The sequence below is a fragment of the Haliotis cracherodii genome, unplaced genomic scaffold, assembly GCF_022045235.1.
Source record: "Haliotis cracherodii isolate W230 unplaced genomic scaffold, xgHalCrac1.p SCAF_7, whole genome shotgun sequence".
Lineage (NCBI taxonomy): Eukaryota > Metazoa > Mollusca > Gastropoda > Lepetellida > Haliotidae > Haliotis > Haliotis cracherodii.
Genome location: NW_027266330.1, coordinates 50913668 through 50926415, shown reverse-complemented (window position 1 = coordinate 50926415; position 12748 = coordinate 50913668). Strand labels below are relative to the sequence as shown.

General features: G+C 39.1%; 1 protein-coding gene across 3 annotated transcripts in view; it reads left to right on the top strand.

Moving 5' to 3' along the window:
- LOC139447365 (uncharacterized) overlaps nucleotides 1–12748 on the top strand; it is a 31550-nt gene that overhangs the window by 15199 nt on the left and 3603 nt on the right. The window contains exon 3 of one of the 3 annotated variants that reach the window (XM_071228677.1): nucleotides 136–643. The exons of the other annotated variants lie outside the window; for them this stretch is intronic. Coding sequence (XP_071084778.1) covers nucleotides 136–257 — 122 coding nt within the window. The 3' untranslated portion in view covers nucleotides 258–643. Of the gene's footprint in view, nucleotides 1–135; nucleotides 644–12748 lie in introns of those variants that run through there. 3 annotated transcript variants of the gene reach the window in all.

The window sequence follows — 12748 nt, the reverse complement described above, 5'->3', positions numbered from 1 at the left end:
TTGGAGACACTATCATTTGTTGTTATTTTATGTCACTCCAAAATGGATTTCAGCGAGGTAAATCATTACATGAAAAAAGATATCTGTATTCTTTTTGTGTACGAATATATTCATTGGGTAAATATTTGTGTTGGTGTGCTACATGGGACGTCCAAGGGATGCAGATGGGAAGACTCGCGTGGACAGAACTCAAGTCGAGCATCCTAAAGGGACGAATGTTGCTTGTAAAGGATGGTGATGGTTTCGTGTATAAATGATTCCATACTTTGACTTCATTTCGCTCATTCACATCTGCAGGAGCCCACTCGCCTAAACTTCTGTGTACGGTGTGATTGTAATTGTACACTAGATCGGACAGCACGTCCACATAGCGCTCGGTGTTCTTGTGTGTCAGATACCTCGCTATGAGTGACCTCAACGTTCGAATGACTCTCTCGGCGTAATCTTCGTTCTGAGTGACAAACAGTTTGATAGACTGGCGCTCTATAAAATCCTGGAATGCCCCTTTAAATTCCATACCTTTGTCCACTCTGAATAAGTCATCGCCTTCTATACAAATGGTTCACAATAGTACGCAGCGCGGTATTCAGCGTTATAGTCAATGCAGGGTGACATGACTACCTGGTTGTTGCGCGCTAAATGTAAACTACCCTGCTAGCTTGCTGATTGTGTAGTCTTATCTATTTTGTCTATATTTTTTTCTATATAGGTTGTCTAACGTTCATGGTGTACAACTTGTAGACCTACAAGATGAATTTGATCCAGCTAGACGTACATTTTTTATTCCTACATTACCCGGCGTATATCATGCATAAAGAACTTGAAGATATGTATGACGAAAATCGGGAAGAATTCTGGAAAAAGATAGGAAAAATCGGCGTAGAAAGTGAACGAGGAAAGGAAATTCCTATGGAAATAGTGCTAGAGGACGGTTCAGTATGCAGGGGCAGAGACAAAGTTCTTGAAAGGTGGAAATGTGCCTATGAGAATCTCCTCAATAGTGACGTCACAATTAAGGATGACGTAATGGACAACAAACAGAGGTCAGGCGGTGCTGATACATTAATGACGTTTAATGAGGACATATCTATGACAGAGGTTAAATCTTCTATTACGAGAATGAAGGACGGAAAGGCACCAGGAGTCGATTGCATCCCCGCCCAACTACTAAGAGTTCCTAGCGAACTGGTTACATAAGCTTGTTAACGTGTGTTTCCAGACTTAAAAAAATCCAGTATTGTGGTCTAAATTGTCGTCATTGGATGTAAGAGATCCACTTAGCTACAGAGGAATCACACTCGCTCCTACCATCTATAAAGTCTACTGTGGTATACTGAACGCACGTCTAACGACCTGGGCCGAGAGGAATGACATTCTATCTGATGTTCAGAATGGTTTCAGAAAAGGAAGGTCAACCATGGATCATGTCTCATCTCTTACTTCTATAATTGAGAACAGAAAATTAGCCAGAAAACCCACGTTCACTGCATTCATTGACTTTAAGAAGGCATATGATGGTATCGATAGACAACTATTATGTGGAAAGTTGGAGGATTTGGGAATAGGAGGGAGAATAAAATCCATGTATCACAATGTGAAATGCTCTGTGCGGATCAATCAATTCCACACAAACTGGTTTTCTGTGAACAGAGGCTTGAAACAAGGATGTCTATTGTCGCCGTTACTTTTTAACCTATACATTGACGATCTCTTAAAGACACTTAAAAATCTTGGAAAGGGCATTCAAGTTGGAGAAGAAAAAGTCTCAGTACTAGCGTATGCTGATGAAATTGTTCTGTTGGCAGAAGAGGCCGAAGAACTACAGTTTCTACTCTCTGCTCTTAGCGGGTGGTGTAAGGGCAATAAAATGAATATAAACGCAGATAAGTCCAAGATTGTTCACTTCAGGGGTTCTAGTATTGCGAGGACTTCGGTTTCTTTCTATTGTGATGAACTTGTGTTAGAAGTCGCAGATTCTTATAACTATCTGGGTGTGTTTTTAACAGAACATTTAGATTTTAACTCTATGGCCAAATGTGCATCAAAATCAGGATGTAGAGCCCTTGGTCTTTGAATCTCGAAGTACAAAAGCCTTGGCGGTATGCCATTTAAAGTATTTAGCAAACTTTACGACACAATGGTTTGGTCTTGTCTGGACTATGGTTCGGCAATATGGGGCACGTCAGAATATTCGACGATAAAAGCTGTTCACCACCGTGCTATCCGCTTCTTCCTTGGACTGGGGAAATACGCACACAATGTTGCAATAAATGGGGAGGTTGGCTGGATCCCACCTTGTGTCAGATCGTGGACCACAGTCTCAAGGCACTGGGCCAGACTTGTCAACACGCCAAACAGGAGAGTCACTAAGAAGATATTTTTATGGGCCAGTAAGTTCAAGAGAATAGACCTTGGCCACTTAACATCTACTAGCTCACACATTGAGCCGAGGCCCCTTGCCGCGGCAGTAGGAGAAAGACTGATGTCAGTGTATAAAACAAAGTGGTGGGACAAGCTACAGTCAATACAAGGGGCGAGGGGAAGAAATAAACTGAGAACCTACAGGCGTTTCAAACACCATTACGATACGGAAGATTACGTGAAGAAACCACTGTGTCGTTGCCATATAAGTGCGCTCGCTAAATTTAGATGCGGGGTAGCCCCATTAAAGTTAGAAACTAGCCGCTATTCTAATATTCCAGCAGAAGAGCGATTTTGTTTTAACTGTAGAGACTGTGTGGAGGACGAGATACACGTCTAACTTTTATGCCCACTATATAATGATGTGAGAACAGATCTTCTTAAACGATGTACTTTTACTGATCCGTATTTCAAAGGCTATTCCTACAGTGAGCAATTTACACTACTTCTATCCAGCTCCGATCTCACCTTTTACGTGGCCAAAACCTGCTATGATATTTTATTGAAGCGCCGATCTATTTTATATTCATGATGTATATATTGTATGTATATTCATTTTAGTATATAAGTTGGTTTTATGATCATATCGTCTCTCATAAGTCGTTTTACGACTGGCCGTAAGTTTTAAGCATGTTTTGATTTATATGTATACTGTACAATGTACCTTATGGGTGAGACGCAAATAAATTATTGTCTGTCTGTCTGTCTGTCACAACCCGTCTCTATTGTGGTATCATGTACTTTCAACACACACCCTGTATTCATCAAACCAGGTCGCACGCTCTAGCGAGCGCTGGTTATTTGAAACGACGAGGCCACGTGAGTTGTCAAGCGCGCTCAATTCAAACTTGGATGACAGGTACGGTCTGTCTATTTAGGGCAGCACGCTATACACATAGCTCTATTCATAACCCTTTACTTTTGTTTTCTTATGAATTCTTTTCTGCCCTATGAACACACACCTTTCGTTCCCCCTCACCTGTGACGTGCTGTTGATGCATGAGTCATCCTATCTGATCACGTGACTTGGATCAGCCAATCAACTTCGGATTCGCCTGGATCAACCGGATCAACCAAAACTACCTTCTGCGGACTGAGACTATACTACTGATGATAAATGTAAAAAATCTTATTTTGACCTCCACTACTTCATAATAAATATAATGTCCCAGATGTCAGTTTTTACACGTTGCTGTTTCACGAGAACCTTTTTTATATAATTTTGGACAAAAAGGGATTCTTCCCATTTCATCATTAATCATGCAGTTTGGGGGTACAGTACTGTTCCTAATTCAATCAATCAATCTTTATTTCAAGTACTGAAAAGGCCATAGGCCTATAGTACATATATACGTACAGTAGCAATGGGTTCAATAGGAATTACATATATCGTAACAAAATATCACATCTATAATGCAGAGGATCTGATGATCATTGCATGATATATATACATTGAAAGATATTTTGTGACTGTTTCATTTTGGGATGACATGAGGATATAAAGTTTGTCTATTCTAGGATTCAGATAAAAATATTTATGTATGTATTCTTTCCTGATATTTGCATACAATGGACAGACTAGCAAAATATGGTATTCATCTTCTATCTCTTGGCAAGTACAATATTTACACAATCTGTTTTCCCTTGGTATCGCTAAATGTCTACCTTTTTCTATTAGAAGGTCATGAGAACTACATCTGAAACGGGATAGTGCTGTTCGGAATTTCTTAACATTTATATCCAAAAGATATTTTTCGGTCAGAATGAATGATTTAAAACAGGTGTAATGCTTTAACTTATTATGTAAGTTTAGTGAAGAGTACCACTTTTGAAAATACATATCTTTTAGCCTTTGTCTTAAATTATATATGAAACGATCTGGTACTGTTACATGTTGCTCTCTCCAAATGTACTCATACCCGCAAGATTGGAGTATCTTTTTGACACCCGAGGCCCAGTTATTTTTACCTCTGCTATCGTAAAGAATCATCATGTTATAGCATTTCTTTGGGAATCTGGTATTTGGCATTTTAAGCAATTTTATCCAATATTTTATTACTTTTATGTAACTGAATATACATTGGGTATCTCCCACATTCCCCGTAAACTGTAACATTTGGAGTGTTGGAATTTACTCCTAAAAATCTTTTATACGCAAATAGATGTACCTTCCCTGTTGTATCATAGTTCTCTAAGCCCCAGACTTCAACACCATAGAGTAGAATAGGACTGATCTTAGTGTCGAAAATCTTAGAGAATGTTTCAAAGCTAATATTTCCAAGGGGTTTTAGGTTTTGTAAAATGCCAATTAAAATCTTTTTGGCTTGTAGTGCGGCTTTGTTGCAATGCAGTGACCAAGTAAGTCGATTTGTAAAATGTACCCCCAAATATTTGTAACTTTTTACAACCTTAAGTTTTTCACCTTTGTATAGCCATTTTTCTCGTTTTGATAATTTCCCTCCATTTTTGAAAACTACAACCTTTGTCTTATCGATATTGACCTTCAATTTCCATTTGTTACAATAATACTCAAGTTCATTTATTAACTTTTGAAGTCCAGGTACTGTGCTCGAGAACATAACTATATCATCAGCAAAAAGGAGTAGGAAAAGTTTAACAGTTTTTGGATGGAGTTGGATACCCTCGTTACAATTTTCAGATATTTGTATCGAAAGTTCATTTATGAAAAATGAAAACAGGAATGGACTTAGAATACATCCTTGGCTAACCCCAATATTACAGTAGAAGGAATCAGATAAGGTGTTATTGTTTCGAACACAGACCTTCACATTGTGATATATACAACATAGTAATTTACCAATTTTAGTACTGATACCTTGAGATTTGCAAAGGGACCACAACATGTTTCTGTTAATTAAGTCAAACGCCTTAGCAAAATCAACAAATATAGCATACATTTTTTCTCCTTTTCGTGCTAAATATCTCTGTACAAGTGTCTGCAATACAAATACATTATCAATTGTAGAGTATCCATGCCTGAAACCGGCTTGTGCTTCATCTATCTTATTAAAGGAATCTGTCCAAAATACGAAACGGTTGTGTATAAAAATGGTAAAAACCTTACTGAAAACGCTCAAAAGAGTTATACCCCTATAGTTATTGGTGACATTAGTTGATCCCTGTTTGTGCAAAGGAATTACTATCCCCAGAGTCCACTGTTCTGGAAAATAAGTCTTTTCAAGCATAACGTTAAAAAGAATTTCAAGGTAGGGGAGGAGAATATCGGACGAATATTTAAAAAATTCAGGAATCAAATTATCTTCACCAGCTGCTTTATTGCTTTTTAAGTTTGTGATGCTTTCTGAAATTTCATTTCTTGTTATAGGTGAATCAAGAATATCTGAAGTTAACTGACAAAAAGAGTTATCAAATACATTCCATTCGTCGATATCAAAACATCTTTCCTCGTTCTCTCTAGAAGTTGAAAACAGATCCCTGAAATAGTTAAACCAATCATCAATTGGAATATTGTTTTGTGTATAACGATTAGTGTTTAGCCCTTTAAGAGTGGCCCAAAATTGTTTAGAATCGCGCATACAATGTTCAAGTTTTTCCTGTTTCTCTTTGAAAAAAATCGTTTTCTTTTCTCTGCATACACTATTATATTTATTTCTAATATAATTATACTCATATAATGAGTTATTATCCTTTTTTCTCCTAAAATTGTTTAAATATTTACATCTTTCCTTTTTGAGTAGCTCACATTCACGGTCAAACCACTGTTGACTAGATGTGTTAGAAGTACACACTCTTTTCATGTCGCTTGCTGCCGTGCACAAGGCCTCTGACATGTATCTAACACTTTCATCTATATTGTGTAACACTTCGTCAACAGCCTTTTCTAATTAAGAGTAGCATTCACTGCTCAACAAGTTATACATAAATTGGTCAGCTTTATCATTGACCCAAACGAATTTGGAAGCCTTCTTATTACCATGAGCTTGCACGGGTTTAGTCTGCACAGAAGTATATAAGCTCGCCATGATAGGAAGATGACAGGATTCCGTGCGTGATACAATGGTGAAATTACAGCATACGTCAAACAACCCAGATGAACAGATTATGTAATCTATGACTCTAGCACCTTGATGGCCAATAAACGTATAGTCTCCAACTTCTGAGTCTGACCCACATCTTCCATTCATGATATGTATATTTAAGATACTGCATAAATTTATCAAACTTTTTCCAAAGTTGTTTAACACATTATCTGCTGACGCTCGTACCATGTTAAAATGGTCGAGTAGAAAACTATACACGGAAGAATTATCATTTTCTAAATATTCAAGAATATCATCTTCAACAAAATCCGGCTCAGTACCTGTGCGTGCATTGAAATCTCCACCTAACATAATATAATAGTTGCCGCAGTGAGAAAGAACATCTAGTAGCTCCTCCTGCAACAATAGCACACCGTTACTACAATCAGGTGATAACGCACTGTACCAGCGTGACGATTCTGGGTGAATATACACACATGAGTACACTACATCCTTATCTATATTAAACATGGTTTTGTCTAATAATACAAATATTCCACTTTTACGGATTTTTGTCCATTTCACAAAATTCTCAAACTTTTTTCTTATAAGAAGTACTATTCCACCTGAAAGGCGGCCGAAGTCAGATATTTTTTCTCCATGTTTTGTTATAACCTTAAAATCTGGAAATATGGATAGTAAGTCAATCTCTTTGGACCAGGATTCTGTCAATCCAATGATTTCGCATTTACATATAAAGCTTACAAAGTCACTATCCTGTAATTTAGCCATCAGCCCTGATACATTCCAAAATAAGAATTGTACATCCTTGTTGATAGTTCCGTGGGGTACACTTGTTTGAAGCACCCGTAAATTGTCATGGCCCTGGCCACACCCCTATCTCACAGCCTTCCGACCAGGGGTCTGGGAGCGAGAGGTTGACCTAAGATAACGTCTCCTTCGCTCCCCGCTCCCAGAGTCATACTGTGTTGTCCGTGTGTCTCTCCTGTCACCTTGTCTAATGCTTATGTCTCTACCTTGACTCTGCTGAGTGTTGTCATTTCCTTTTTCGCGTCTAATATCCTCTACGATTTTGCCTCCTTTATAGAAAAATCTTTTAGTCGGATTTTCAGTTCGTAATTTATTGAGTTCTTGTCTTTGATTATATGTCAAGTCATTTGCTACGTCATATCCCATGTCTCTAAGGGTTTCTCTTAATCGGATAGTGTGCATCTTGTCCTCCCAATGACACATTTTTACAATCAGTGGGCGTGGTTTATGGTCACTTTTTGAAGAGATTCTGTGGGCCCGTTCAATGTCTCTATGTTGTAGTGGCGCTTTCTCGTCCTTGGCTCTAGCCCTGTTAATTACATCTACTGCTTTGACTCTGCAAGTACTGTAGGACTCATCCCCACTCTCGGGCACGTCGTAGAGGATAATATTATTCCTTCTACTTTGTCTCTCTTGATTTTCGACTCTAGACTCCAATTCACTGATACCATCTAAATAACTCTCTATGTCTTCTACTCTATTATTCATAGCATCTATATCAAGTCTTAGGATAGCTTGTTCTTCTTTCTGGTGATCGATCTCGTTTTTAATAACACGTACCTCTTCTTTAATCGACTGTATTTCCTGTTTCACTGAGGTAATATCTTTTGATATTTTGTTTTCCGAGTCTTTAATCTGCTGTATGATTGCTGCTTTAACATCAGATAAGTCGTCACCGATGGGTCCAGGGTTGAGCTCGATGTCACCTGCTAAGAGAAGGCTAACCAACGGGTATCTTCAATGGTCGTGTGTGTGGTTCAGTTTTCGTGGTGTAAACAAAGTTCCCTTTTCAAAGTAATTTATGCAAATCTCAGTTAGAGTGTAATCCATCGTAGATCAAGTGACTGATCCAAAGGTCCACAATGTAAGTAGAAGTGTGGTACACAGCATTATCCGATGCGCCATTCCTAATTCTTATTATTCAAATTTAATTCCTCAATAATTTCAGATCGTCATAGGGCGGTCGGGGAGCCTACTGGTCAAAGCGTTCGCTCGTCACGCCGAAGACCCGGGTTCTATTCCCGACATTGGTACAATGAGTGAAGCCCATTTCTGGTGTCCCCAACCGTGATATTGCTGGAATATTGCTAAAAACGGCGTAAAACTATATTCACTCAAATCTTCATAGGGGGCACAGGTAGAACAGTTGTCTCAGGAGCCGCATTTCGCAGTTGTGTCCCTTGGACATGCAAGTAACCTCTGATGTGGGTTCGAATCCCGATTAAGTTTCGGATTTGTCAGCACCATACCCGCGCTGGTGGGTTTCACCAAATTGGTATTCAGTAAACTACGGTTATAACGAACTCAAAGGGACCAGTAAATTTAGTTCGTTATAACCGTAGTTCGTTATAAGCATATTTACAGCATATATACAGCAAATAGACGCGATCAAGAAACAGTTCTTTATATCCGTCAGTTCGTTATAAGCGTGTTCGTTGTAAACGTACTTTACTGTATATGTCTGAGACCTACATCAGGTCGGACTTTCATCCCACATCAAGCTGGCATGCCGTTATGTAACTGGAATGCAGTTTTAAGCAAACCCACAGTCAATCAAATGCAACAAATCCCCAGATTTCGAAGATGTATGGTAAACTTGGTGTTGCCTTGCCATTACATGAAAACCTTAAACAGTCTAGGGGAGGTTGTACCGGCTTGGTTTACAGACTGGTCCGTGGTCTTTTGGAAGAGCGCCCGCCCGGAGAGCGGAAGGTAGAGGGTTCGATCCCTGGCCATGGCATACCAAAAGACGGTACTTGTTGTTACCCTGCCTTGTGCTCGGCATTAAGGGCTAAAACAAGGCCTGGTAGGATCGAGTCAGTATACTGTGTCTGAGTGGGGTATTCATGTTAAACTGCGGCATGGTATCTCAGTGGGCTAAAACAAGGACTGGTCGGCTCGGAGTCAGTATACTGTGTCCGAGTGGGGTTTTCATGTTAAACTGCGGCATGGCATCGCAGTGGGCTAGCACTTTAAAATCGGCATCAGTCGGGACTAGTACAAGCAGCCACACACACACGTGCATGCACGTCGCTATATCAGTGCAATAATCTTGGACCGACGTTAAACCCAATTTCACCTCACAAACAGCAGCAAACAATTGTCAACAATATTCTCTCAGGTCACATTTAGTAAGTTCATGTACATATTTCTTTGTTTTTGTGTCTGAATTAACAAGCATGAAATACTCACATCCCCCGCCAATATGACATGTCGGGTTGTGTGCAATGCATTAGCTCCTGTGAACTATGTTCACTGGGCCTTTTTGTAAATGGCCTAATTGCAGCACTACAAAAAGTTATTACTGGTGTTGTTTTGCCATCTGCAGTTTATGATAGAATATGTAACTGTATTTGTAATGAGTAAGGATGAGACATATGGACGAACAACTTCTCTATTACAATTAGGAGCGACGTTTCGGCGTAGGTTCTAACACCGTTATCAAGCAAGTACTAGTGAAGTACAGAGTATGGTTGACAAGAATATATACAGGAAAGGAGGCATTGTTTATACAGTTGAGTAGGTTTAAGATCAGTTACACTGTTGTATTTGTAATGAGTTGTGTTATTAGTTAACAATAATCAGAGAGGTAAGGGAGTTCTTACTTTACTTAGAGATCAATGAGAGCAGGGGTCACCATGAGGTGTACTGAGAAGTACAGCACCAATCATCTGATGATCTGAGTAGTAGACTGGAGTCTGGAATGCTACAGTACTGGCATGATCAGTAAACAACAAGTCCAGTGTAGCTCCAAGACAGCGAGTTGGAGAATGAATGAGTTGAGTCAGTTTCAGCACAATAAAGAAATCTTCAAGTTTCAACTTTTCACTCAGATCACAGTTGAAATCCTCAGTAACTAGGACATGTTCACATTCATGCTGCTTTGGGAGATCCTGAAGTTTCTGCATGAAGTTAGAAAGTGAATGCCACAACCGTGTCAATGACACTTTTGGAGGAACATACACACAAGCAATGCAGAACTTGCCAAAAAGAAAGGAAATGTATTTAATACTGCGAGATGACATTATATGCCAAGTATGGATAAGAAATGTTCTACGGTTTTCAAGATCTGCTCCGGAAAAGAGGACTAGCGCCATTTTCAGTCTAAGTGAAAGTCGTTGCCATGGATACTCGAATTTTTTTTTTTAAATCCCAAACTATCAAAAGGCACCGGTTCACCACTAGAGCTATCTTATGTGCCATGTTTGGTGTGGGAATATTGTACGGTTTTCAAGATCTGCTCCGGAAACGAGGAGTATCGCTATTTTCAGTCTAAGTCAAAGTCGTTGCCAACCATGGAAACTCGACAATTTTATTTTATTTAAATCCCAAACTATCAAAAGGCACTAGTTCACCACTAGACCTCTCTTTGTGCAAAGTTTAGTTAAGATATCTCTCATGTTTTTTGTGTTCTGCTCCGGAAACGAAATATGACGGACGGACGGACGGCACCCATTCCTATATCCCCCTTCCACTTCATGGCCGAGGATAATAATAATACCCAAGACCTTTTGTCATCTTGTAGCTAAATTTAACGCCCGCACTAAGAAATATTCCAGCTGTATGACGGCGGTCTGTAAATAATCTAGTCTAGACCGGACAATCCAGTGATAGTCTTCATGAGCACCGATCCACACAACTGGGATACGACCACACGATCCCGTTAGTCGTTGTTAAACGCCGCACTCGGCAGTATTCCAGCTATATGACGGCGGTCTGTGAATAATCGAGCCTGGGCCAGACAATCCAGTTGACATCATGAGCATCGATCCACGCAATTGGGATCCATGACATGCATCAAACAAGACAGCGAGTCTGACCACCCGATCCCGTTAGTTGCCTCTTACGACAAGCATAGTCGCCTTTTACAGCAACCATGGTTACTTAAGCCCTATTCTACCCTGGATCTTTACGGGTCCTCCTCTTCTACAGTCAAAAAATATGTTTCTGTTTGTTAGCACCATACCAGGCTCGTGGGTTTCACTGAAGCGGTAAAAGACCTGGGCCCTGTTCCACAAAGCGATCGTAATGCTAAGATGATCGTACCCCCCATATTTTAACATAGACTTACGACAGTCGTTGCGCTACGATCTCTTTGTGGAATGGGGCCCTGCATCACTTCAGGCTTTCCTTCAACATTAAGCTGACAGGCAATATCAGATTAATACTGATCAGTTACTCGTTGGCATTAAACAAAGCCAACTCACTATAAGAATGCACACGTGAGGATAAATCAGATTTATTTGACATAACACACAGCTGACAAATTAAATTTCATTTTTACAAATAAACTACAACATGCTTTCAAATATTTAAAACATCAATAAAGTAACTTGAACAAAGTAATATTTGACTGTTCTCACCTATACCACATTAATGTTTAATAATCTTGAAATACTTCAGCAAGTACTGAAGAATACTTGGTGTTCTGTAAATAATCACGCATAGGACCAGACAATCCAGTGATTGACATCATGAGCATCCACGCAATTGGGATAGCATGACATGCATCAACCAAGTCAGCGAGCCTGACCACACGATCCCCTTAGTCGCCTCTTATTGACAAGCATAGTGAAGACCTATTCTACCCCGGATAAACAAGAATTGTGTTTTCGGTAAATATGACGTTCAAATTTAAGACAAGAAAATGAAAACGGCAACTGCATTCATGCATTTGGGTCAATATATTAGAAGCAAATTAGTCCTTACGAAAAGAAATACTAAATGAATTTAAGAAGTCAGATCTTACCCCCTTGTCCACACACTTGAGCATACTTCCAACAAAACCCCTTTTCACTCACATCCAAAAGAAAGGATGGGGACTTATTTTACCCAAAAGTGAGCTTTGAGATTTCATTCAGAACACATCAACACCTAAAGTATCGATTGACATTATTTCAATCGGAATGCAAATATATTATTAAAAATTCACATAAAGTTCACTCACAGTTGATTTATTTTTAAACAATTCTGTGTACACGATGCATATTTTGGTAGAATTCTTACATTATTGCACAAAGTATGTTATATTAAAATACTAACTAGTCTTAATATATGTACTATAACATTTAACTACTTTCTATTAGAATATTTTGAATCCAGATTACATTTTGTTCTTATCATTGTTGTCCTAGCTACGACTTAAGAATTGAAACTTGGGATAGATTCAACAAAGTGATCTTGAGTTAGTTTGTTGTTTAATCAAGGTTGGTTGGTTGGTTTGTTGTTTAAAGCCGCACTCAGCAATATTCCAGCTATATGACGGCGATCTGTAA